Source organism: Mustela nigripes, chromosome 2, assembly GCF_022355385.1.
Source record: "Mustela nigripes isolate SB6536 chromosome 2, MUSNIG.SB6536, whole genome shotgun sequence".
Taxonomy (NCBI): domain Eukaryota; kingdom Metazoa; phylum Chordata; class Mammalia; order Carnivora; family Mustelidae; genus Mustela; species Mustela nigripes.
Window position 1 is genome coordinate 216,951,040 of NC_081558.1, and position 27,663 is coordinate 216,978,702.

Consider the following 27,663-nt stretch of genomic DNA (forward strand, 5'->3'; position numbering starts at 1 on the left):
CTTACCGGAGTTTAGGATCTCATTCTCTTAGTCATGTGGATCACAAAAGGGAGGCTGAAGGGGCGTCTCAGGGGCTCAGGTCACGATTCCAGGGTCTTGGGATTGAGCCCCACGTCGGGCTCCCTGCTCGGTGGGGAGGCGGATTTTCCCTCTCCCTCTGTTCCTCCCCCTGCTTGTGCTCGCTCTGTCAAATAAATAAATAAAATCTTTAAAAAAAAGAAAAAGAAAAAGGGAGATTGAAGCCCTGACTAATTAGATACGAGGAAGAAGATGAAGGTGCTGGATAAGCTGTGCACAGAGTCCTGGAAATACAGACCGCAGCCAGGCCCGCAGGGAAGAAGGGCGATGGGGTCCTAACCCCAGCTGCACCGGGCTGGGAGCTGGGTTACGCTTCCCCGCCCAGTGCCCAGTTTTCTGTCATGCACAGGAGGGTCAGCAGTGTCGGCGTGCTGTGACCTGACCCAGCACGAGAGACGACTTTGAAGGGTCCTGGAGCCTGCAGCAACACGAGCCGAGCTCTAACGGGCACCTTCCCGGATTAAACTGCCGGGGGCAGGGTGGGGGTGGGTCCCTGACTTCTGGGCTGTTCCTGGTTGAAGTCACAAGAGCCTCTGGTGCCCTGACAACACCTCCACTCTACACAGGCCTCTGTGGCCGGACACTCTGGCCGGGGGTATGATGTCCACAAGGCTAGAGGGCACCCTGCCCGGTCGGTGTCTGCTGGTCCAGCCAGGACCTCCCTCTACTGGGACCGTACAACCTTCGGACATAAGAGTTTCCCTCCACAACTGTGGCACGTACAATGTTGTATTTGTGTCCAAGAAATAGAACCCAACAAATATGTGGGAAACACTAACTCCCCAGTTTTACCTTCTGAAGGGTTTCTTTTGACTTCTGAGTAAAAATGGCTTCTGAGAAGTCACAAAACTAATGTCCTCAGTGGAGTGTCCACAGCCGGCAGGCCTGCCAATCAGGGGGGCACTCTCGGCCTCACAGTTGGGTAAAGAGCGACGACCCTAAGCTCCAAGTCCCTCGTTAGCGAGCTGATGAAGACCACTCAGGGACATCTTGTCTTTTTTTTTTTTTTTTTAAGATTTTATTTATTTGACAGAGAGACAGATCACAAGTAGGCAGAGAGGCAGGCAGAGGCAGAGGGGGAATCAGGCTCCCCACTGAGCAGAGAGCCCGATGCAGGGCTCGGTCCCAGGACCCTGGGATCATGACCTGAGCCAAAGGCAGAAGCTTTAACCCACTGAGCCCCCCGGGCGCCCCAAAAGATGTCTTTTCTTAAAGATGAACAGAGACGATGATCATGAAAATGATTCCAGCATTAGGGACCTATGTGAAAACAAACCACTAAACATGAAGCAGATTTCACATTTCAGGAACCTACTTTTATGCCAGAAGGGAAATCGCCAGGTAAAGACAGAGCGTAAGGGAAGATAACTCCTCGTCCAAGACGCTAAGCTGCATGTGTTCGACGTGAGACACACTGACGCTCAGCTTTTAGGGACTTTTCTCTCTGAAGTCAGAATCTGACTGCCCTCGGCACGAATGCCCAAAACGCTGTCCGGCTCGCCTGGCCCAGGCACACCCCCTGCTCTGCCTCCCGGCGGCACCGGCTCCTGCCCGCGTCCCCACAGAAGCTCCGCCACAGATCACCAGCGGGCCCCCACCGGCAAAGCCTTGTCTCCATCCCTCTTGTCTTGAGCCTCCGTTGCGTCTGACCCTATTAGACTTTCTCCTTCTCAGAGAACTGTTTCCTCCTTATTTTAAGTTCGGCCATTTCCACGTCCTCCTCCACTGGATTGCCATGGCCTCCCGTGAGGCAGACAGGCGCAGCACCTGCCCTCCGCTGTGTGGACGCGGCCTGCGCAGCACACACCACCCCACACCCCAAGCCTCTGGCCGGTCACACAGACTCTCAAGTTTCTCCTCGCCTTCTGGATAGTTCCATGTGGATACATAGTTTCCACCGTGACTTCAAACAGCACATCCCACACCGAACATCTCCCCATGTCCACGAGCTCCCGCTTCTACACTGTGAGAGTCAGTCACACCTCGATCAGACGACAGTAATCTGGGATGGCCTCCATCTTGATGGATCCAACGTGCAGAGCCAAACACTTTCCGCCATGCTTCAAGGTATGATGTGGTCATCTGACCAGTCAAGTCCATCCGTGGCTGCACACCCAGTGTTTTAAGTTATGTTTCTTAGTAAGTGTTACATAGGGGTACCTGGAGGGCTCAGTCTGGGAAGCATCTGCCTTTAGCTCAGGTCAGGATCTCAGGGTCCTGGGATCGAGTCCTGCCTCTGGCTCCCTGCTCAGTGGGAGTCTACTTCTCCCTCTGTCCCTCCCCCTCCTCATGTTCTCTCAAATAAATAAATAAAACCTTTTCTTAAAAAGAAAGTGTTATGTAAGTTTTGATTAATGAAAGAGAACAGGCCCCACCATCTCTTACAGAAAGGTCGACTTCTTTGGCCTGTAAGACCTTCTGAGGCCAAGTGTCAAGTCAATTGTTGGAGAGTTTTTGGTTGTTTTTCTTTAAGACAAATACCACACCTACTGCACTGACAGTCTGAACACTGGCCTAACACAGAAGTATTAGGAGGAATATTTAACCAACATAATAAAACACTTATATCAAAAATCTTTCTTAATGGGGCACCTGGTTGGCTCAGCCCATAGAGCTCGCAACTCTCAACCTCTGGGTTGAGTTCAAGTTCTACACTGGATATACCGATCACCTAAAAAGAATTAAGTATCTTGGGGCACCTGCGTGGCTCAGTTGGTTAACCATCTGCCTTCGGCTCAGGTCATGACCTCGGGGTCCTGGGATCGAGCCCTGTGTTGGGCTCCCTGCTCAGTCGGGAGTCTGCTTCTTCCTCTGTCTCTGCCCCCTCGCCCATTTATACTCTTGCTCATGCTCTCAAAAAAAAAAATAATAATACGGGGGCGCCTGGGTGGCTCAGTGGGTTAAGCCGCTGCCTTCGGCTCAGGTCATGATCTCGGGGTCCTGGGATCGAGTCCCGCATCAGGCTCTCTGCTCAGCGGGGAGCCTGCTTCCTCCTCTCTCTCTCTCTGCCTGCCTCTCTGTCTACTTGTGATTTCTCTCTGTCAAATAAATAAATAAAATCTTTAAAAATAATAATAATAAAATCTTTAAAAATAAAAATAAATCTTTTCTTAAAAAAACATTTATAAATAAAGGTCATAAAGAGTTCACTTTTTGATCACACTGTTATCACCACTGTTCACGTAACAGAGACACAGCTGCCCAGACTCAGAGCACAGACGGTGCTCCTGCAATGGCACATCCCTGGGCCCACAGGGACATTGAGGTCACACGGCCCAACTCTCCCCAGCCTCCAAACCTCTCAGCCTCCCTCATTACACAACCCAGAGACATACAAACCAGCCCTCCACCTCCTCTGTGATATGACAAATCATCAGCAGTGATTTTCCCCCCTGAGAGGACACACCTTCAAGCCAACTGGTCTTCCATCCCTTCACCGGAGACACAGTTCCGAGCACCTCCTACGTGTTAAAGGGGCCGGCTCCCCCTGCAAACCACATGAAGAGCCCTGCCGTCCGGAGCGCTCGCACCAGCGTGGAAGACAGACACGAGCTGCCAACGGGATGAGGAGGGCAGCTGTGCTGTGCGTCAAGGCTGACAGGTGCCATGGAAGACGACGAAGTGGCACCGGGGTGTGGGCTGGAGGAGGGAGGTACACGACCCTGACCAAAAGGAAGTGAGCCTTGAACTACCTGAAGGAAAACAAAACGGGTGATTCACAGAAGCCTCCAGAGTACCCTGAAATTGGAGAAAGAACTCAAGAGCCAGGACTGGGACGGACAGGATGAAGCAACGGTGGCATTCCGGCCGGCGTCCCGGGCCTCGGCGCCTCCCCCCAGATTCAGGCACGGGCTGCACAGGGGGCCTCACTCCAGCGGCCGGCGACACTGCCACAGGCAGCACAGACTGGCGCCTCCTAGTAGTTCTGCGCCCAGAGTGGCCCTCCTCACAGCTCTAGGCAGGAAGGTCCACGAGGAAGATTCCATCCTGCCCCGCTCACACTCCCACCGCGGAGACCGTCACCAGGCACTGCGGGGGCCCTCGCTGACCGGGGGCCAGTGCGGAAGGCCCGCTCAGGGAAAAGGGCCACGAGCATGGTGGGCAACCAGGGTGACGGCCCCAGAGAAACTAAGTCTAGGGCTAACCTTCCCCGCCCGGAGGCCAACTACGCCATAACTGGTCTCAGTCTAGGCCGTGGGGTCACCTTGAGGCGCGTGCAGAGCCAGAGGCGTCCGCCACCGAGGCTAGGCCGCGCGTGGGGCGCCAAGAGCTGGCAGGCGAGGGCAGAGAGCCCAGAGGCTGGGGAGGAGGTGGCACAGATCCAGAAGAGGCTGCGGTCTAGTCCGGGCTCGGGCCAGTGGAGAGCTGGAGAGCAGACCTTGAAGGGAGGCAGAACACGGCCCGTGGGCAGCGCAGCCACGGCCTGAGGGGACCGGACCGCAGCTGCCGGCAATGCTGCACTGCGCGGAGCTGCTTGCACGGCTCGTGGGCCCGAGGCCACGGCTGAGGGGCGCTGGGAGAGGCAGGCGGTGGTCACAGGAATGCGAGAGAAACCTAAGATCCAGCTCCCACTGTTCAGTCTAGTTGGAGGTAAATGGCATTTGAGAAACAAAAGAACAAGAAAATGTTAAATTGTCTCCAGGTGAAACAGAAACCGAAGGAGGGCGAGCTCTGTGGACCAGGCCAGGCCGGGCAGGGCCGGGCCGGGCCGCAGACTCCCACGAGGCACCGCCGAGCTGAGCTTCCAGAGCCCCGGCAGGAGCACGAACATAGAGGAGGGGGAGTCACCGCCATGGGGATGTTTAAATATGCCATTTCATGTGTGTGTGTGTCGCACAAATCGGGGCATGTTACAGTCTGGGGAAGCTGCTCTCTGGGCTGCGATCGCCTGTGACTCCTCCCATGTGGCTTTACTAGACTGCCACGGCGGACACACGAAATATTCTACTTTTTTATCATGCTAAAACTTACATAACATAAACTTGGGCTGTTAATCATTTTCAAGGGCATGGGTCAGTGGTGCTAAGTCTGTCTACACTGCTGTGCAACCGTCCCCGCTGTCTGTCCATCTCCAGGACTCTGTTCAACCTGTAGATCTGACACTGTGGCCCCGTGAGACGTCCCCCTGCCCTGGCGCCCACCATTCTACTCCCAGTTTCGGAGCGTGACTGCTTTGCGTACCTCGAATGAGTGGACTCATGCAGAATCTGGGGTCCGGCTTCCCTCACTCAGCGTAAGGTCCCCAAGCTGCAGTCACGTGGTCGCAGGGGTCAGGATGTCCTTCTGTTCTGTGGCTGAGCAAGGTCCCACTGTGCGCACCCCACCTCCCCTCTGTCCGTTCAGCCGCCGACGGGCATTCTGGTCGCTTCCATATCTCGGCTCTTGTAAGCCACGCTGTAGTGAACAGGGCTGTACGACTAGCTCTTCAAGATCCTGCTTTTAGGGTGCCTGGGTGGTTCAGTGGGTTAAGCCGCTGCCTTCGGCTCAGGTCATGATCTCAGGGTCCTGGGATCGAGTCCCGCATCAGGCTCTTTGCTCAACGGAGGGCCTGCTTCCTCCTCTCTCCGCCTGCCTCTCTGCCTACTTGTGATCTCTCTCTGTCAAATAAATAAATAAAATCTTTAAAAAAAAAAAAAAAAGATCCTGCTTTTAGTTCTTTTCAGTAAATACTGAGCATGGGGAGAAGATCTCTCCCAGCATCAGTTCGGACAGAGCGCGGCTCAGAAACCCCAGCCGTCCCCATGTGGCCCCCGCAGCTCCCGGCCTCGTGCCCTCCCAGCTTCAGGAACGCCCTTTCCGCCCGCAACAAAACGCCCCCGGCTTCATATATCCAGGCTTGTGGCTCGCCCCACTTCTGAAGGGTGGTTTAGGAGGACATGGAATTCTTGGTGCACAGTCTTTCCACTCAGAACGTGGACAGATGCTCCCCCGTGCCACCACCACGGTTTCCGACGGGCGGAGAGCTGTTCACCTGGTCGCAGTCCCTTGCTGATTCCGAAATGCCTTCTTTGTCTCGAGTGTGAACGGTCCGACTGCGATGCGTCCAGCACGGGTCTTGGTTGACACCCCACGGACCCCTTGCACGTACGGACTCTCCGTCATCAGAGGGAGGAAGTCTTCAGACGTCACTCCCTCCAATAGTTTCTTCCGCTCTCTTCTCTGCTGAACTTCCTTTACACGGGCCCTGCACGTACTGGTGCGCCCCGGGGTCCCGCAGGCCTCGGACTTCCAGCATTTGCTTCATGCTCTTCTGCTGCCATCCCTCGGCCCAGATGGTCTCTGTGGGCCCAGCCTTCGCTCTGCTGACGCTTCAGTCAGCGGCACAGACCAGCTGCAGAACTTGCTGGTAACAGCCCCTTTGTCTCTTTCTTCTCTTCCTGCTTGTACTTTATTTGGGTGGTCTCAACTTTCACAAAGATCTTTACAGTAGATGTTTAGCTCATCAACTTCCGCCTTCCTCCTTAAACTAATAAAACTTCTAATAAACAGTTACTTAGATGCATTTCGTCATTTTTGACATGTAATGTTTTTATTGTTCACTTCAAAATATCTGACTTGTTATGATTTCATCTTTCACTTATGGATTACTTAATTTCTAGATGTGGGATTCTACTTATTCTTTTGTCACTATTTCCAGCTTCACTGTACTGTGGTCCAAGAAGACATTCCTCACGATTCTGCTCTGAAATCTGTTGAGGCCTACTTTATAACCCAAAACTCTATAGTTTTTTAAAAGATTTTATTTATTTATTTGAGAAAGAGAGAATGAGAGAGAGAGAGAGAGCACAAGAAGGGGAGAGTCAAAGGGAAGCAGGCTCCCCACTGAGCAGAGAACCCGATGGGGGACTCGATCCCAGGACTCCAAGATCATGACCTGAGCCCAAGGCAGTCACCCAACCAACGGAGCCACCCAGGCGCCCAAAATTCTATAGTTTTTGGTTTGCTTTGAGACTGCATTAGCAAGTGCATATATAAATTCACAGTGATTATGTCCTTCTGATGAACGGGCAAGAACCTGCCTGGTATGTTTTCCGTTCACTCTCAGCCTGTACGCACTCTGCAGCCCGAGCTGGAACCGCTATGAACAACACGTACCCTGTCGATGACGGTCTTGGACCCAGCCTGACGCTGTTGTCAGCGGGTCATGGCGCCCATTCACAGTTCCTGCGCTGGTCGCTTCTCCTGCCCCGTGGTTTCTTGTTTTCTCTCTCACCACCTTCTGAACTAGTTTTCGCCCTGCAGTTCACGCTGCGTTCCGGTTACCTGCGGGTGTACGTTCTGCTTCCGTCACCTGTGCGCTAGCCTGCGCCGAGCCGTCCGAGTCTGCAGCCAGCCGTGCCCGCAGCTCCTCCCGGGCCCAGCCAGCCCAGGGGCAGGACCCACTCCTAAACCCGCCGCCTGTCTCGCTCCACCGGTGCCCCCGCTGCTGCCTGCTCCTGGCGTTCTAAGCCCGTGGCTTTGGTTCTGTTCGCTTCCTCCGGTCCGCCCCTACTCAGACGTCCCCACACATCTGCTTTTCCCCACCGCCCTCACGCTCTCCCACACCCGCCCTCTGCGCCCACGCCCCCTGATGCACACGCCGGGCGAGGGCTGTGGGACAGCGGCAGCTGCATCCCGCCCCCGCTCTGAAGAATGAATGTGCCCGGAGGCCCCGCGCACTCGGTCGGCAGCAACTCTCCTGGCGTTAGACGGGACACCGCTGCTACCAGGAGCCACTGGCGTCGGAAGCGCCGCCGCGGGAAGCCACGTCTTTACTGGCCGCCTGCCTCTAAGACCGTCTCCGTCCTCGACATGCCGCGGTTTTCACTACGGGCTTACAAGCGGGCAGACGTCGCACGTTACAGAAGCAAGTGCGGCAAACGTCTCTGCCGCTCTCTTCAAGGGTGGCTTGTCCCACCCGCTCTCCTCCCAGAACTCCCGCGGGTCCCGGCGACTCTGCCTCCCCTCCACACCCCGACCTGCTCCGACTCTCTGTCTCCCCTCCACACCCCAACCTGCCCCACCACCCCTCTCCCTCTGGGCTTCGTTCTGAGTAATTTCTCCACATGTGTCCCTCTCGATGCAATTCTCTCTTCAACTATGGACAACCTGCGATTAAATAGCCTCATAAATGTATATCCAATCACTGCACTGCTCATCTCCAGAAACACCTCTGCTCCTTTTTCAGATCTGCGGGTCCTTTCTATAATCTCTGGCTCTTCACTCATGTACCAATCCCTTCCTTGATTTCTTGAAACATATTAAACGTACTATTTTTATACCAATCCAATAGTTCTTATATCTGAAATCTTCTGCAAGCCTGTATTATCTATATTATCACTTCGCTAGTGATGTTTCCCATACTTTTTGTGATTTTTAATATATGAACTCAGGTTCTTAAAACCTTAGCTCTAACAATTCTTTAAGGACTTAGCTGAAGTTCAAGAACTCTCCAGAAAAGACTATTCTCTAAATGAGGACCACCCATGGGGCCTGAATGAAAGCCTCAAAGCTGCCTAAACACCAACCGAGGGTAGCAAATTTTCAGAAGAGATTCTCCTCCACTACACGCAGTGCCAGAGGTCAAACAGACGACTGCCGGTTCACAGCCTCCTCGGAGCTTCCTGGCTGTGACCTGAGATCCGCCTCTGAAGACGGAGGGCGAGGGAAGACCACGGAAAAAGCCTGGCCACTCTAGGACAGCCGCCGGCAGGTTTCATGAGCAAAGGGAACGCACACACAAGGCCTGTGTCGGCTAGCCACGAGACCCGGGGGTCCCCACACTCCCCCGCCAGAATAAAACAAAAACAGAGTTACCTTCCAGTCCCACACTCGCCGTGCCGGCTCTTTACCCAGAGAACGCGAACACACGAATTCAAAGGGACACGTCACCCCGATGTCCGCAGCAGCATTATCGGCAGAGCCCAACTATGCACACAGCCCGCATGCGCGCCCGCTGCGACACGTGTATATCCACAACAGAGCGTCCCCCGCCACACACCAGAACTCGCTCTAGCCACGTGCAACAACGTGGATGGAACTAGAGTGTCAGAGAGAGACCGATACCGTACGATTCACGCACATGTGCAATCCGGGAGACAAAACAAACGAGCAGAGGGTAAAAATCAGAGAGATGAGCCAGAAATGGACTCTCAACTACCATGAACACCCTGACGGCCGCCAGAGGGGAGGAAGGGCGGGGGGTGGGAGCGAGGGGTGGGAGGAGTTGGCGCACTCGGGTCCGGGTCCGAGCATCGGTGCTGAACCGCTGTCTTGCCCCGCCTGAAATTAGTATGACGCTGTGTGTTAACTGACTAGAATTGAAATAAAACTTTACCAAATTAAAAAATAAATACATGGGGTGCCTGGAAGGCAGCTGAAGCCGCTGCCTTCAGCTCAGGTCATGATCCCAGGGTCTTGGGATCAAGCCCCGCACTAGGCTCTCTGCTCTGCAGGGAGCCTGCTTCTCCCTCTCTCTCTGCCTGCTTCTCTGCCTACTGTGATCTCTGTCTGTCAAATAAATAAATACGTAAAATTTTACATAGAGGCCGTAAGTGGGGTTCAGTCACGTATCCCTTCAAACTGGTCTCAACACCACATCTCCATCTCAAGGCTACATCCTTGGGACAGCTCGTGAGAGCAGGGAAGAAAGGAACGCGCACACTCCGAGGACGGGGTGGACGGCGGGGGGGAACCTCTGTCTGCCTGAGTCCCACTCCCTGGTCTCAACCAGCGCTCATGTCCTCTCGATGGCCTCCCCAAGAGCAGTTTTCCTGCAGTCGCCGAGGGCTGGAGAAGCACCCTCAGTTTACGCCTGCAATGCTGGTAAATGCTTCCGGGTGTCCCTGCGAGGGTACTCATCTGGGAGGGACCTGGTCTTTGTTTCCTGTCCCTACACCCTGAGAGGCCGTGGAAACTGAAAGTCACTTTGACAAATGTCCTCAAAGTGGGCATTAGCTCAGGTCTCAGAACTTCTCGCTGTCCCACATTCCTTTGGCTTTTGGGCATTGGATACAATTACCCTTTTTCTAGCTCAGAGGAGCAATTTTTTACATTTTTTTTTTTTCATCTCACTCAGCATTTTGACTGTTTTCAGTACAGAGAGTCAGTCTGGGATCCATTCCATCATACCCTTGGCTCCCAACTCGTGCCCTGAGAAGCTGGACAGGAGGAAGACCTGCAGGAGGCCGCCGGAGCTCTCGGAAGGAAAGATGAACGTGGCCCAAAGCCAGCTGGGACTGGGAGACGGCGGTCAGGTTCTGGGCAGACTGAAAGTGGAGCCATCAAGAGGTCCTAACAGATTGGATGTGGGCGCGGAAGGAAAGGAGCGGACATTCCCTCTAAGGTTTTCAAAGGCCTGAGAAATCGGAACAGAGTTGTTGTGGGGAGGCCACGGCCAGAGGTCAGCGTGGGGAAGGCGCGGCACGGAGTCTGAGCACACTGAGCCTCGGCGTCCGTTAGCCGCTAGCGGTCGTGCACAGCGGGACGTCGGAAGGGTCTCACAGAGCCACATGGAGACAGCAAGCCGATAGTGAGAGAAGTGAGTCCGGAGTTCAGGACAGAGGTCTGGGCTAGAGACAGAAATCTGGCAGGACTGACACGTCTCAGACTCCTTGGACCAACAGTGACTGTAAGGCAGGAGGCAACACTGTCACATGGTAGGAAACACGGCGCTATAAAGTTAAAAGTGTGATGGAAATACTCGTTTGCGTGAGCAGTTACATAACGTGTGGCCACCCTCCCAACACACCCTGCCCTCGTCAGCATTCACCGGCCTTCTGCGCCAGTTCTGCAGCCTACGAGGCATGCTAGGAATGTGGAGAAAGCCTGGGGGAAAGCCGGGCACAGAGCTGAACAAAGGGAAGGAAAGTGAAATCCAACAAACGTTACAGGAAATGAGGTTGTTAAAGCAGGGACGACTCACAGCAACTGGTCCTGCACTCTGGGGCGGACAAGTCCGGGTACGCGAGACAACTTGCCACCTTTAATCAAAGCAAATTAAAAAGACCGAGCTTTCACTGCCGAGACTGAATGCTAATACACACTAAGACGCTTGGGGTAGAAATCTTCCTTTCACAGATCAGAAAAGTGGGATTCTAAAAGGCTGGGTGAATTCCCAAGTAGAAAATCTGCAGTTTTAATCTGAGTCAAATGCATCCAAAGTTGATCTGTTTAAAAATCTCCCAACGGAGAACTGATAAAAATAGGACCCCGTTATTGCCAGAAGCAATGAAATCCTTTTTCCTAGATCACCTAAAACACTAGAGGAGATTTTTCTTTCTCTAGTGTATTTCACAAAGCAGATCTACCTAAAAGCAAAGGGGTACAGGAAGCCGGGTTTCAAATCCTCTCCTAGCTCTAAGCAGTCACAAGGGTCTAGAATGCAGGAAACTGTCACACCGCCACCGCCGAGCACCAAGAAGCACAGAAGACTTTTCAGGAAACTATTTTTGTTCCTATTTTCCTATTCTGTAATAAAATAGACACGCACCCTCCTAAAACATGCACCAAATTCTGTAACAAGTTTCAATTTGTAAGCTGAAGTAATTCCATAGGGAATTCAGAGGTCAAACAGCCTGGGCTTACGGGACCTTGTCTCTGTTTGACTGTGGTAGCAACTCTGAAGGTACCAGGAAAACAGATTTATTCGGGTTTGGGCGGTGCTCACTGTATCAGAAGAACAAGCACTTGTCTTCGTGGACAAGGAAGCCCGATGCCACAGTGGGGAAAAGTGGCATTAAGGCCACTTCACCAGGTCCCTCCCTTACTGGGCGTGACCCAGAGTGCCCGCAGGAACCACCACCTGGTCGAGGAGCGCCATCTCTGGGGAGCGTCAGGAACAGACGCTCGCGGGCAGCGTGGACCTGGAGGGCTGTACAAATTAAAGGGAGACTCGCGACAATCTTCGCTCAGCCCCGGACAGTCTCCGGAGCACCACAGCTAAAACGGGCTGTCCGGAACACGGAGCCACAGCCCTGTTCAATGAGCGAGTAGCTGCCCGAATGTGCTGAAGGACCCCCGGCTGCAGGCTCCTGAGACGGAGATGCGTGTGGTTCCCAGACACCCACCTCTGAGGCAAGCCAAGCGGACCTACAGGCAGGCGGGGTGGGGGGGGGGGGATGATGCCGCTCAGGACTAAGGCTCATGTCTGAGGGGCTTCCGGCCAAGCAGCAGGCCGACAGAGCGGCCGGGAGCTGGGGTCTGGAGCCCAACCCACCCAAGCAGGGCTCCTGCTCAGCGGCTACGTAACCTGGAGCCACTGCGCCCCGAATGCTCCTGCTGCCTCATCCATAAAACAGGATTGTACCACATCATGGAATTCGGAGAAATCAATCTGTGAACCTACGAAAGCACTTAAAACAGTGACTGGCCCTCAAGAAAGAGCAGGTACCCCCACCTCATTGACCTCCCACTCTCACCACCCCCTCCCCTCCCGCAGACACGGTGTGCCTTGGGCGCCCGGGGCAACCACCTCTGATCCTCTGGGTCCCTCCGTTCACGTTCTCAAGAGAAGACAAGTTATTTGGTGGGGGCCTGGGGGGCTCAGTGGGTTAAAGCCTCTGCCTTCGGCTAAGGTCATAGTCTCAGGGTCCGGGGATCGAGTCCCACAACAGGCTCTCTGCTCAGTGGGGAGCCTGCTTCCCCCCGCCCCCCACCTGCCTCTCTGCCTACTTGTGATCTCTGTCTGTCAAATAAATAAATAAATAATCTTTAAAAAAAAAAAAAGAAAAGAAAACAAGCTGTTTGGTCAAGCATGAAACCCTGGTGGGTGGGTGTTATCAGGCAGTAGGAAACACAGCCCGGAGACTACCGAAGCTGGGTTTGATCCTGCTTGCTGGCTAACAAGTCCGCAGCCATAGGTTCACAGGTCTGGGCAGGAGAAATACGAGCCTCCTGAGCCCGAGAAAAAGAATCACACTATTCACCATATCCACACTTGTGCCAGTCCCACGAGACCCGATCCCACAGGGCCATGCACAGGCCAGGCGGTGCATGACACAAGACGAGCCCCAAATCTTTCATAATGGGGAGTAAGCCTGCCCGACCTTTGCCCTGGACGGAGGCACTACCTTTGCTGCATGCTCGTCCACACCCGCCCTTAGCTCTCCCTCCCGACAAGGGTGCTCACGGTACTAGCAGCCTTACAAAGACAGCCGGGAACAAAGGAGGTCCGTTCCTCTGCTCTTAAGACATAAGGAAACATGAGAGACCGTCTCCCAAGAGTATCTAAATAAACAGACATATATACTGTGTTCGTGGCTTGGAAGAAGCAATATCGCTAAAATATCAATTCTCCCCAAACGAAATGTCAACACAACATAAAAATCTCCCTAAAAATCTCCAGAGGATTTTTTTGGTAGAAATGCAAAGAACTCAGAAATAGCCAAAACAACTCTGAAAAACTAGAACATTGTTAGAGGATTTACAGCAACTGACTTTTAAGATTTATTACAGAGTGTGGTATTGGCATAACGGTACAGAAATGCATCCACAGAAGAGAACAGCGAGTCCCAAAGCGTACCCTCACATCCGGCATCGTGACTTTCAGCAGAGGGGCACGGACCATCCAGTGGAGAAAAGAGCCTTCATGCCAACCAGGCAGCCTTACGTAACACAAGAACCCGGACGCCCACCTCTCGCAGCATGCCAGTCGTAATCCAAAATGGATCAGAGACCTGAATGCAAAATGCAGAACCACAGAACTCTTAAAGGAAAACAAACTTAAAATACTTAAGATCTTGACTTAGGCAAAGATTTCTACCCACCCCCCCAAAAAAAGCACAATTCATAAAAGAAAAAGAGTAAGTTAAACTTCATCAAAATTAAGACTCTTGGGCACCTGGGTGGCTCAGTCAGTTAAGTGTCTACCCCGATTTTGACTTAGGTCATGATCTCAAGGTCATGAGATCGAGTCCCACATCCACGTCAGGCTCCACACTCAGTAGGGAACCTGCTTGGGAGTCTCTCTCCCTCTGACCCTCCCCCTGCTCTCACTCTCACTCTAAAATAATAAATACATAAATCTTTATTTACAAATATTAAGAACCTCCAACCTTTGAAGATGCTCTTAAGAAAACAAAAAGACAAGCCACAGCCCGGAAGAAAATATTGGCATTTGGATCCAGTATTTGGATTTGTATCCAAAATATAGGAAGAACTCTCAATGCTCAATTAAAACAGCCCAATTGTTTTAAATGGGCAGAAGATATGAAAAGATACCTTATCAGAGAAGATACACGGATGGGAAATAAGCACATGAGAAGACGCTCAGCATCACCAGTCATAATAAAATTGCAAATTAAGACCACAGCGAGGCAGCGCTATGGCCCTGTTGGATTATCTAGAGTGAAGCAGAGATGCGCAAGCAGCCACGAGGACAAGGGGCAGAACACGGACGTGCTGCTCAGGGGCGTGCAAAATGGTAGCACCCACCTTCCACGCCCCCAGACATACCACTCCACAGTATTCACCCAAGAGAAAGGAGACTGTATGTCCTTGCAAAGACAGATTATCACGTTCATAGCAGCTTCGTGTGTAATCATCGCAACCTAGAGACACGCCAGGCATCTATCACCGGCATCTGCACCATTTCTCTGCCATCACCCGCATAAATAAAGTAATTGTGGTGTACCCATAGCACAGAACACTACTTAGCCATAAAAAGCAAACAACTACGAGTCCACAACAGTAACACGGACGGGTCTCAAAACAGTTAGGTTGATGAGAGAAGCTAGGTACATGGAGCGCAGGATATATGACGTTAGGTACATTAACTCGTGAAAATGAAAACAACTTCAAGTGCAGAAAGGGGTGAATGTATCTGGGAAGAGGGGAGTATAGGGGTGGGAGGGAGGCACCCCATTGAACACCGGTACCTCTCGGAGGCGACGCCCACCTTCACTCTTTATCGCACAGTGATTTTACAGGTGTATATTCATATTAAAACTTATCAACTGTTTGCCTCAAATGTGTGCAGCTTATTGCATATCAATTATAACTGAAAAAAAGCTGTTACAAAAAATAAGCTTTCACCACCAAGTAGAACTGAAGCTCAAATAGAGGTCAATCTAAATAATGAAAAAATAGGGAAGTCCATTTGTCGCACACCTGAATGAAATATGCACCTCCTGAATACCCAGCGTTAAAAGTTAGGATGAATAAACTGGGACAAAATCTTAGGTTAAATTCATGGTCAGACATTGACTATTACATATTTCTCGGTACGTCTCCTGAGGCAAAGGAAACAAAAGCAAAAAAAAACTAGTGGGACTTCACCAAGAATAAAAGCTTCTCAGGGCATCTACGTCGCTCAGTTGATTAAGAGTCTGATTCTCAATCTCTGCTCAGGTCTTGCTCTTAGGGTTGTGAGTTTAAGCTGCACACTTAAAAAAAAAGGTGACAGAAAAAGGTTCTGCACAGCAAAGGAAACCAACAAAACTAAAAGGCAACCTATAGAATGGGAGAAGATATTTGCAAATAACATATCTGTTAAGGGGTTAGTATCCAACATATATAAAGAACAGATACAACTTATCACCCAAAACACAAATAATCCAGTTGAAAACAGGCAGAAGACATCAACAGACATTTCTCTGAAGAATATACCAGAGTCCCAACAGACACATGAAAAGATGCTCAGCATCACTCATCATCAGGGAACACAGCTCAAAACCACAATGAGATCCCACCTCACACCTGTCAGAATGGCGAAAGTCAACAACACAAGAAACAACAGGCGTTGGCCAGAGTGCGGAGAAAGGGGAACTCCACTATTGGTAGGAATGCAAGATGGGGCAGCCCCTCCGGAATGCAGGATGGACATACCCCCAAAGTTAAAAACAGAACTATGCTACCATCCAGCAGTTGCAGTACTGAGTATTTACCCAAAGGATATAAAATCACTAATTTGAAAAGAGATGTGCACTCTATATTTATAGCAGCCTTATCTACAACAGCCAAATTATGGAACAGCCCAGGTGCCCATCAACTGGCGCGTGGATAAAGAAGATAAAGAAGGTGTCATATTACACAATGGAATGTTGCTCAACCATAAAAAAGAAGGAAATCTTAGCATTTGAAACACCACGGATGGTATCGTGCTAAGGGAAGGAAGTCAGTCAGAGGAAGACAAGTACCATAAGATTTCAATCGTGTACGGAATTTAAGAAAAAAACAAATGAGCAAATGGGGGGGAAAGAGACAAACCAAGAAACGGACTCAACTACAGAGAACAAACTGACGGTCCCCAGAAGGGAGGCGGGCAGGGGATGGGGGAAATGTCTCGTGATGATCACTGAGTAACACAGAAGTGTCGTCTCTATTGCACACCACAAACTCCTGTAACACCGTATGTTCACTCCACTGGAACGAGAATTTTGTAAAATAAAATAAAAACAAATAGACTAGTGGTGAGAGAGAAAAAGAAAGAGTAGAGAGAGCTTTTATTTCTGAGAAAACAAAAACTCCACGTACACATAACACATACGTAATGTCAGAGCTGTAATCTCAGATTCTTTTTCCCCCACGTGCCTCCACCTGACATTCAGGGGCCCAGACGACACAGCGCTGATTTGTCCACAGAGAAAGGAACGGGTAAACACCCTTTACCAGCAGTTTTATAAGAGAATTTTTCTTTGGGGGCACCTGGGTGGCTCAGTTAGTAAAGCGTCTGCCTTTGGCTCAGGTCATGATCGAAGGGTCCTGGGATCGAGCCCTGCCTCAGGCTTCCTGCTCCGCAGGGAGCCTGCTTCTCCCTCTATCCCTCCCCTACACTGGTGCGCTCTCTAATAAAATCTTTTAAAAAAATTAAAATAAGTATAAAATGTTTAAAGGTAATTCTTCTTTGTGTCGCAAACTCCTAACTAACCCAAAAGAGCCTCTGAACAGCAGAGCTAGAAATAACCCAGCACACCACTGCGGCCTCCACAGTTTGAGAAGAATGGTAACCCTGCTAACACCTCAGGACAATTTGTCCCAATGTTTCTAACACCCGACACCTTCCTCCGGCCAGAGGGGAAGAGGGGCCCAGGCGCTATGAGAGGGTTCACGGGGACACCCTGTCCTCACCACTCAAAAGCCACCAGAGCAGCGGGATGAATCCTGGGCTCTCGCTGATGTACTTCAAGCCTTTCAGGTTGATGCTCACGTTGTACAGGGACATCAGCAGTAACCTGAAACGGAAAGAAAACAGGTTGAGCTGCCGCCCCACGCCGAGGTCTCACCCTCGACACTCCTGTGCGACAGGGACTTTCCCCCGCTCCGATGTCCCATTCTGCAGGCGGGGGGCCGGGCACCGCAGGCAGGACCTATGTGAAGCAGTACGGCTCCCTGGGACGCTACAGGAGAACGGAAGCTGCGGCCACAGGCCCATAGAATCCCACCTGGGCAGAGTCCACAATCAAGGGGTAGAGCCGCAGAGCGGGTCCCGCAGAACACCTCAAGGCCTGACTCAGGCGAGCCCTCCCTTCTGTCACCGCTCCCGCACTTACACACGGGCGACCCCCAGTTCGTAAAGATACTGCACACCAATGATTCGGTCAGCGGCTTGCAAGCTAACCCTGTCTTTGCACTCAGGGAACACCGTCTGTGATATCTGGGCAGCTCGCGCCGGCCGCGTGCGTGTTTGATCTGTGGCGTCAGGCACGAAGAGCACCACAGCCCCAGCTAGCTCTCGAGAAAGGACAGTGTCTGAGTTAAACGGGATCCTACAAGCTATCCTGTGAACAGAGCTGGCAAGTCAGAGTCTAATAAAACCGGGAAAACTCTCGGACAAGGATTCTAACACTACTGCAGAGTACGATCCCAAAATTTCACAGTGCGAAGCAATTTTTTTTTTTAAAGACAACATGGAGATCTGTAAACCCCTGAAAGAACGAATGAGCTTACAAGAAGCGAAGGGGAAACATCCGTGATTAGAACTGCAGGAAAGTGCAACTCCAAGCAGGCGTGTGCGCAAGAGGGCTGGTTCCAGAAGCACACAGCTTCAGGCCGACAGACTGGCTTTGCACAGACGGACAGAAGGAAAAGCCTCGTACCAATCCGAGACAGAGACTCCGGTCATAGAGCCCCACACAAAGCCAGGGAAGAGTGAGCTTCCAAGCTTGGTATGAATCCGTACTTTCTGTGTGGCCTGAAAATCCACAAGCCGGGTAATTTTAATACAAAGGAGAGCTGGGAGGTGCCCCTGGGGGGCTCAGTCAGTTAAGGTCTGACTCTTGGTTTTGGCTCAGGTCGGGATCTCAGGCATGGAGCCCACTTAAGATTCTGTCTCTCAGGGGCGCCTGGGTGGCTCAGTTGTTGGGCGTCTACCTTCCGCTCAGGTCATTATCCCAGGGGGGATCCTGGGATCGAGCCCCAAATCGGGCTCCCTGCTCGGCAGAAAGCCTACTTCTCCCTCTCCCCCTTGCTCTGCTTGTGTTCCCTCTCTCGCTGTGTCTCTCTCTGTTAAATAATAAATAAAATCTTTAAAAAAGATTCTTTCTCTCCCCCTCTGTCCGTCCCAACCTCCTCTTTCAAAAAAAAAAAAAAAAAAAAAAAAAGAGAGAAGAAAAAAGGACAGCCAGGGAGGGGGACAGGAGCGCCTCCAGCTCCCTGGCCAAAGTAAACAACAACCTCTTGAAGGAAAGGACCGTCAACCTGATCTTCAAAGAATCCCCACAAATACAGTACTAATGTGACTTCATGACAAAAATCACAAAATCATGAAAGACAAGACCCAGAAGCAACAGCACCAAGAACCAACAAGAACCAAAATTTAAAAAGAGAATTGTCAGATACTAGAATGATCCATCGTGCAACAGAAAATGGGTACGTTTACGTTCAGTGGGTATAAATGGCGTAAAAGGAAGTTCAGAACGCCGTCGGGGAGCCAGCGAGCGCATAAATGCCCGTCCAGAGGAGAACCTAGAAGAGCTTACACGGGTGAAGTGTACCAGGGAAAGCGGCGCGGCGCGGCGGCAGCAGGTAAGGACCGGAAGCGGACGGAGCGGGAGCGGAGCCCAGGTGCGGGAAGAAGGGAGCCCGGACGGGCGGGGCTGCCGCCGCGGCCCAGCCGGGGCCACGCTCCTCGGGGCCACGCTCCTCACGGCAGCCACGAAGACGCCCCGTGGAGAGCGCGAGCTGGAAAACCAAGGACGGGCTCGGACCTTGTTGATCACCTCAGGCGAGCCAGAGTTGAGAACCCAGAAAAGCTAACTACCCGAAGGCTCGTTCTCTCCAGAAAAAGATACCAGGCCCGGCGTCCAACGCAGATGGGCCACGTCCAGCGTACGACAGAGTCACCTACCAACAGGGCCCACTGGGGCGCAGAGAGTAAAGCGCCTGCTTTGGGGGCAAATGTACGGGTGCCAGGACATTCGGTAACCAGGATCTTTAAAATGTATCATAAAGCAAGTTTTTAAAAAATCAAAACTACTCCCCAAACTCCACAAACAGCAAAACATCGAAATTTTAAATCAAGATGGGATCAGTAACAGTGTCATGTCGAGACACGGTAGAGCCTGAGGCAGAAGAAAATCCAGAACAGCGATTCAGGCCATTAACAAGGGCCTGATGAAACAGACTGTGGCACGTGCGTCCGCGCAGGCCACACAAACTCGAAAGAGCTGGTGGCTGTGTGCCGCGGCTTACCCGGGGCCTGGGACAGGGTGAGCGCTCAGTTCAGACAGGGAACGTGAACCCACCCCCGTGACTGCGGGCCTCAGCCCGGCCAAGAGCGCAGAGACAGTCTTCGTCTCCCCGTATTTCGATGGCTTTTTCAAAGTCAAGGCAATGCTACCAGGTTCAAGAAGACGACACTAGACCATCGCCCGCCAGAGCAGTGATGCCCGCGTCTCGAACTACAGCCCTCAGCCTCCTCTCGGACTACAAAATGAGCCAAACTTGCCACTCCTTTCCAGTTCTCCTGACAAGTTCTACACATTTCAAAACCTACTCACTAGTCATCTCGCTCTCCAGTTATTAAAGTGTTCAAAGGTCGTATTCATAACTACAACTTTCGGAGGCCTCCAATCCAGGATTCGTAAGAGAGGAGTTCTCACTTCTGATCACGCACGCAGGGAGCCGGAAGTCCTTAAAACACAACGAGCTGTGCCCGCGGCTTCCACGCTGCAAGACCAGGGCTGAGTCACTGCTACAGAGACGGATGGCCCCCAGAGCCTGAAACAGTTTCTATCCGGCCCTTGACCGAAAAGTGTTGCAACCCCTGCCTTAGCAAATGAACATGAAGTTAGCTAATCTTCTTTAAAACGTAAAAGGTGAAATGAACACTTGAGGGATAACTGGAACACGGGGCGAATTCCAGGAAACACTGAAATTCCCCACTGACTGCCACTTAACTTTACCACGGCAAAGACCCACAAAATTGACAAATGTCTTTAAGATTATATTTGGTCAAAGTTAGGCATCCTTAAGAAGCTAGGATGGATAAAGGTCATTGTAACGACCACAGAACCACCCGAGACCCCGTGTCATTGCCAGGCTACAGCTCGCAGAAGCCCAGAGACGGCTCCAAGGTCACAGAGGACTTGGCAAACAGCAACCCCAGAGAACTTCCTATTTCTTATGCAAGTGCTTTCTGTTCCAAGATTTCTATCCTAACCACAAATATTTTGTAAATAATATATCGAGTTTCCCATTGCAAAGTCAAGAGAAACTGCTCATTGAATGCCCTCTTCTGGCACGGGGTCACTAGAAGTAAGTGTTGTTTCCCGAACCACCATAGGACTAGGGTCAGACTTTCTTCCAGTGACAAAAACAGTAAATTCTGCTTCCTATCTCAAAGCTAAGCAGATGGTTTGTCATAAACGGATTTACAGGCTCCAAAAGACAACTTGCGCCTCTGCAGCCTTGGGGAGTGCAGACACAGCCGACATTGCCAATGGAAGGACAGAAAGCCAGGCTAACAGAAAGACACCCGCAAACTCGAAAGGCTACAAGAGCAATACAAGAAACTCTCCTTCGTGGAAAAGGACACTGTCTTCACGTAGCTGTAGCAGGCCTGGGGCTCAGTGGACTGGCCTGGTGAGAAGCCAGAAAGCTGTCCTGGCAGTCAGCTGCACAAGGCTGAGTCATTAGAAGTAAAGGTGAGTGACTCAATGATCATATTCATCTTGGAAGAAATTACAACTTGGAAACAATGAAGAATGAACACACCTGGTACTTCAAAACCAGCCGGCAATGAAAATAAACAAAAAGGCTTGTGATGTCTGCCCTCCAAAAACAAAAACCACCAACTGCTCCTCTAAGCTAGAATCTAAAGTAGCCAAATTCCCACCACCAGTTGTGATGCTAAGGAACAATGAGAGAGAAGCAACCGGACATCTCAGACCAAATGACGAACAGAAACTGGCAGCTGGAAGCCTGCCAAACCTGTTTAAAGACTTATTTATTTGAGATGGAGCACTTGCGCAGGAGGGAGGAGCAGAGGGAAAGAGCATCCCAAGCGGACTCCCTGCTGGGGAGCCCACGTGGGGCTCGATCCCAAGACCCTGAGATCATGACCTTGACTGAAATCGGGAGTCAGATGTTTAGCAAACTGACCCATCAGGCGCCCCCTTTTTTGAAATTTCATTGAGCATTTACCATGCGCCCATTATAGAAGCAAGTGCCTGTCCCATTAAATCTTCAGTTTTATTTAAATGCCAGGTAGTTACATACAGAGTCGGATCCGTTTCAGATGAACAATACAGTGACTCAACACTTCGTACATCACCCAGTGCTCCTCAGGGCAGGTGCCCCCTGACTCCCCACCCCCCCACATCCCCCCGTCCCCACCCCCCTCCCTGTGGTGGCCATCAGTGCGTTCCCTCGAGTTGAGTCTTTCTCGGTTTGCCTTTTTCTTCCTCTGCTCATCTGTTTTGTTTCTTACAGTCCACATGAGTGGGCTCATGTGGTATTTGTCTTTCTCTGACTTATTCACTTGGTCTAATTCTCTGTAGCTCCAGCCATGTTGATGAAGTTCTAGAACCTAGGTGAGGTTCGGTGGGCTGAGGTCCAGAGCCGATGACCAAGAAAGAATTCTTGAGACATCTTTGGTGCAAAATGGTGGTGTTTATTAAAGCACGGGGACAGGACCCGTGGGCAGGAAGAGCTGCTGCCTGGGCTGGTGAGGGGTGGCAGGTTATGTACCCTGCGGTTGGGGGAAGGGGAGGGGAAGGGAGGTTTCAACGGAGTTTTCATATGCTAAAGAGGGCCTACAAGGTGTCCCAGGCCTACCGGAGGCCTTGCCTTTGAGGCTGGATCAATGTTGTCTTTAGACCAGCCATTAACATTAAGATAGTTGGGAGACTTTTTGGTGGGATGTCACAATCCTGCTATCAATCATCTTTGTTAGTGAGATTTAGGACATTTGTAAGCCAAGGGAGACTCCGGTCTAGCAGGATTGTGAGCTCTGCAAGTTAACTCTCTGCTTCTAGTTCATGACAGTCAGGGTGGCCTGAGGGATGCTACACGTAGGACTGAGGGGGAGCGGATGGGGGGGGTACAAGGCGCCAGCTTTTGCTTTGTCTTCAGCCAGCCTCGTGCTCCCTCATCAATGTCATTGCAAATGCAAGAGGTCCTTCTTTTGAGGGCTGACAACATCCCACGGTGCGCACACCACATCTCCTTCATCCGGTCCTCAGTGGATGCACTTGGGCTGTTTCCTAGCCCGGCTACTGTAGAAAATGCTGCTGTGAACATCAGGGGGTACGCGTCCCTTTGAATTAGGGTTTCTGTAGCCTCTGGGGACACTCCTAGTGGTGCAACTAGTGGACCATAGGCTAGTTCTCTCTCGAACTTTTGGACGACCCCCAGCACTGTTCTCCATGGGAGCTGTACCAGTTTGCAGTCCCACCGACAGCGATCAAGGGCTGGGGCGTCTGGGGGACTCAACTGGCTAAGCGTCTGCCTTTGGCACGGGTCATGATCCACTCTGAACGTCTGTGTGTGGTGTAAGAAAGCAGGCCAGTTTCATTCTTTTGCATGTTGCTGTCCAGTGTTCCCATTTGTTAAAGAGACTGTTTTTTTTCCATGAGAAATTTTTCCTACTCTTTCAAAGATTAACTGACCATAGAGCTGAGGGTCCGTATCTGGGCTCTCCACTCTGTTCCGCTGATCTGTGTCTGTTTTTGTGCAGCACCATACTGCCTTGGTGACAACAGCTTTGTGATGCAACTTTGAAATCTGGAATAGCTTTACTTTCCTTTTTCAAGGTGACTCTGGCTGTTTGAGGTCTTTCGTGGTTCCAGACGAGTTTTAGGATTATTTGGTTTGTAATGTGGCTCCGGGGACCTGGGTGGCTCAGTCAGTTACGTAGCTGCCTTCAGCTCACATCATGGTCCCAGGGTCCTGGGATCAAGCCCTGAATTGGGCTCCCTGCTCAGCAGGAAGCCTGCTTCTCCCTCTCCCTCCCCCTGCTGGTGTTCCCTTTCCTGCCGTGTCTCTGTCAAATAAGTAAATAAAATTAAAAAAAAAAAAAAAAGATTCTGTGGCTCCCCTCATCCAGCTAGTAAAATCCATGTGTGTGACCTTGAGTCTACAGGTTAATTGTTATCTACTATGTAACGTCAAAGGCCCACAAAAAGATACAAAGAACGATACAATATCCTCATCCCTGGTTAAGAAATAAAATCTTGTCACCATCATCAAATCCCCTTTGTGAACTCTGTCAGAACACAGACACTTGAGGGAGGTGGGAGCTACCCCTGCGTCGGTCACACGTCACGGCCAGCCACGCACTCTTAGGTGCTTTCACAGCGCACAGAGCCCAACTACTCCATCGGCCTTGCCCTTATGGGTGGCAGCACACCGTGCGCAACCTTCCACGCCATGGGGAGACATCTGTCCACGCTGACTTGCACAGTAACAGTGTATTTTCAGTGATGCATCCCCAGGTGAATCGATCACACTCCATTCACCTATTCTGCCACTGACAGAGGCTTCCAAACGTGCTGTTTCAAACGCAGATGCTACGATGTTTCTGCACGAGCGTCCCAGTGTTTATAGCTAACACCTTTTCTGGAGTATATACACATAAGAGGGGATTACCTGTCCTGGCGTGAGCAGATTAACCGCGACAGGTGCTGTCCACCCGCCTCCACCTCCCTCCCACCAGCAGAGTAGACAGGTGTCCACGTTCTCTGGCTTCATATCTCTCCAAAGCTCCTAACTGTCAGATACTGATTCTTTCCCAGTGAAAGAAAAAGAAAGGTTATTGCGTGTTGATTGTGATCTGCATTGATGAAGTTCTAGAACCTAGGTGAGGTTTGGTGGGCTGAGGTCCGGAGCCGATGACCAAGAAAGAATTCTTGAGATATCTTTGGTGCAAAATGGGTGTTCTTCTTGCTCCTTGACAGTGAAGAGAGAAGGAGCCGTGGTGCATAATCTAGAGGCTAGTCATGCAGGCTGCACGCGCGTTGGTGCAGAAACACAATAAGGGGGAAACAGAAGAAACAAAGTGCTGCCAGGAGGCAGAGAAAGGATTCCCGGTTTCAGAGCTCATAAGCCCCAACAGAGGAGCAGATGCCATGCTTTCCCACCAGCAAGGGGGAAGGGGTTAGGCAGTCCAAGTCAGGCCAGAGAACACAGGGAAACTTCCCTGAAACAAAGAGAGTTTCGGCAGCTGCCTGGGAATATTCCTTATAGTCTCTGTCTCGAGTTAGACCAACCCCAGTTGGCTCCAGTTATAGCCATTAACACGGGACGTGAGTGAGGGAGAAGCCCCCACATCTATTAAGAGAAACAGAGAAATAAAGCCAGAGTCCCCTTTGCTAGGGATGGCCCAGCAACCTGGGTTTACTAGAAGAAGGCTTATTTACGTAATTACCATCCAATATGTCAGGAGAAAGTTTACTAGATGACTCATTTGGGCAAACACATTCCGCAAAAGCCCCTTAGTCTGGGGTCCTGGTGCACAGCAATGAAGGCCTAGGTATGAGCAATGCAGGCACCCTAGGTCCATTTGCCCTGCTTCCTGCAGAGGAGATCTAACTGATAGATCCCACTGAGGCCATGCAGTGTTACAGGAGCTCGGTCCTTTCCTAAGTTTTGCAATCCAAATTATTTCCAGTGGGTTAAAAGGCACCCCAAGGTAGAGTCCTTGGGAACTGAAGAAGCCTACTGAGGCCATGCTTCCAGAAAAGTAAAGAAGGTCCATTACCAAATCCCCCCTGACTCCTGGGTAGCGTCCCACGCAGGATATGTCAGAGGTTCCTGTGTGTCAAAAGCGACCAGAGGCGTCCCTCAAGATATCAATATTGATCACCATCCTGCCTTCCCCAGAAGGCATTCCTGCCATAAAAGGCCCTGGAGGGGTGCCGGCGTCCCTCCACTTCCCCATCGCATCCTAGGCTGCTGATGGGTGCCTGGTGAATGGACTAAAACGCTTGTGCCATGCCATCGTATGTCCTGAAGACTGCATACTGTTTTGCCATATTAACCCACAAAAACGCTGGAGAAGTTTTGGCAAGGGAAATTACTCACTTTCATAGCTTTAGGCGGTTTGCAGAAGACACTGACGAGAAACAGTAAAGACTGAAATCCATCATGGTCTATGCGACATTCCAACACATGTGGCCCTTGCAGCCAACTTCCCTAGGAAACGGTCCCCGGTTGCGTTTTAATTCAATCGGGTACTGGTTTCGACCGGCTCCCAGTGGAGGTCCCGCGGCCAGGAGTGGCTAGACCGGGCATGTGGAGGGGATCACATTAGATCATTCAGAAGGAAACCTCACACGGGAGTCTTAAGATTGGCAGCCATCCTGGTGACTTAGGTGGCTGTCCCGTGCCCAAGAGAGACAACTTTCTATAAGAACAGGAATAGAGTGAGGCCATCAAGTTTCTGGGTCTTATTGCCATTCCGGCCAGGATACTAGCTTACAGCCAAAAGGCAGATGCTCTCCTCCCCGTGGAGTAGCCACGGGCTAGAGGATTACAGCCTGAGCAATTGACATGCAAGTGTTCCAATAAGACCATACTCCTTGAAAAAGGCCCTGGAATCAGAGTAAATGGAGAGAAAGTACTCACCAATTTTGCACCGAAGCTCAGAGTCCAAATGTAAAGACTCACAGCCCCACGTTGGGCGCCATATGATGAAGTTCTAGAACCTAGGTGAGGTTTGGTGGGCTGAGGTCCGGAGCAAAATGGTGGTTTATTAAAGCACGGGGACAGGACCCGTGGGCAGGAAGAGCTGCTGCTGCCCCGGGTTGTGAGGGGTGGCAGGTTATGTACCCTGCGGTTGGGGGAAGGTGAGGGGAAGGGAGGTGTCAGTGGAGTTTTCATATGCTAAAGAGGGCCTACAAGATGCCAGGATGTCCCAGGCCTGCCGGAGGCCTTGCCCTTGCTGCTGGATCAGTGTTGTCTTTAGACCAGCCATTGACATTAAGATCTTTGGGAGACTTTTTGGTGGGGACTCACAATCCTGCTATCAATCGTCTTTGTTAGTGAGATTTAGGACATTTGTAAGCCAAGGGAGACTCCTGTCTAGCAGGATTGTGAGCTCTGCAAGTTAACTATTTGCTTATTGTTCATGGCAGTCAGGGCTGCCTGAGGGATGCTACACTTATGGAGGGGAGCGGGTGAAGAGGGGGTGCAAGGCGCCAGCTTTTGCTTTGTCCTCAGCCAGCCTCCTGCTCCCTCATCATGCATTACAACTGAACTCAAGAACCTCTTCCATCCTCACGAAGCCTACCGGGGCTTCCTCTGTAAACCGCAGGATTCTCTCTTTCACCATATGCATATTAGGTTATTTGACTTTTTCTTAATGAAAATGCCAGATACAGCTTTTTTTGTTTTTTAAAAAATGCACATAGAATGATCAAACTAGTTTGAAACACTAAAAAACATCTTTCAGGAGAATCAAGGTTATATTCAAACCACCAACAACCAATCTATACCTTAGCACTAGACCACTTCACTAGATGTCAAACATTTCGTGGCTGAAAGCTCTACTGCCCGAGAAAGAGTAATACGTAGCAGCTCCAGATCCCAAATGATAGAGAGAAACATTGCAGAAGCTCTGATGACCTTTGTTAATATCTGGAAATGCTGCCAACTCTAAGGAAATCAAACATAATCTAAGATTTGTCCTCAAAACGTACTTCCTTCTTCAAAATATTTAACTCTTTTTTTTTTTAAAGATTTTATTTATTTATTTGACAGAGAGAAATTACAAGTACACTGAGAGGCAGGCAGAGAGAGAGAGAAGGAAGCAGGCTCCCTGCTGAGCAGAGAGCCCGACGCGGGACTCGATCCCAGGACCCTGAGATCATGACCTGAGCCGAAGGCAGCGGCTTAACCCACTGAGCCACCCAGGCGCCCAAAATATTTAACTCTTAACTCTTACATAACACTTAACATATATATATATGTATATATAACTTAATATAACTCTTTTTTTTTAAAGATTTCATTTTTATTTATTTGAAACAGAGAGTTCACAAGTATGCAGAGAGGCAGGCGCAGAGAGGCAGGCACAGAGAAAAAGAGGAGAAAGTAGGCTCCCCGCCGAGCAGAGAGACCGATGCGGGGCTCGATCCCAGAACCCTGAGATCATGACCCAAGCCAAAGGCAGAGGCTTAACCCACTGAGCCACCCAGGCGCCCAACTTAACATAACTCTTAACTCTTA

The 27,663-nt window shown here is 51.0% G+C and overlaps 1 protein-coding gene across 8 annotated transcripts in view; it reads right to left on the reverse strand.

Annotated features, from left to right (window-relative positions):
- Positions 1-27,663, reverse strand: part of HSF2BP (heat shock transcription factor 2 binding protein) — a 108,772-nt gene that overhangs the window by 26,592 nt on the left and 54,517 nt on the right. For all 8 annotated transcript variants that reach the window (XM_059392451.1, XM_059392456.1, XM_059392455.1 and 5 more), the window contains one exon: positions 17,125-17,228. In XM_059392451.1, the coding sequence (XP_059248434.1) occupies positions 17,125-17,228 (104 nt within the window). The remainder of the gene's footprint in view (positions 1-17,124; positions 17,229-27,663) is intronic.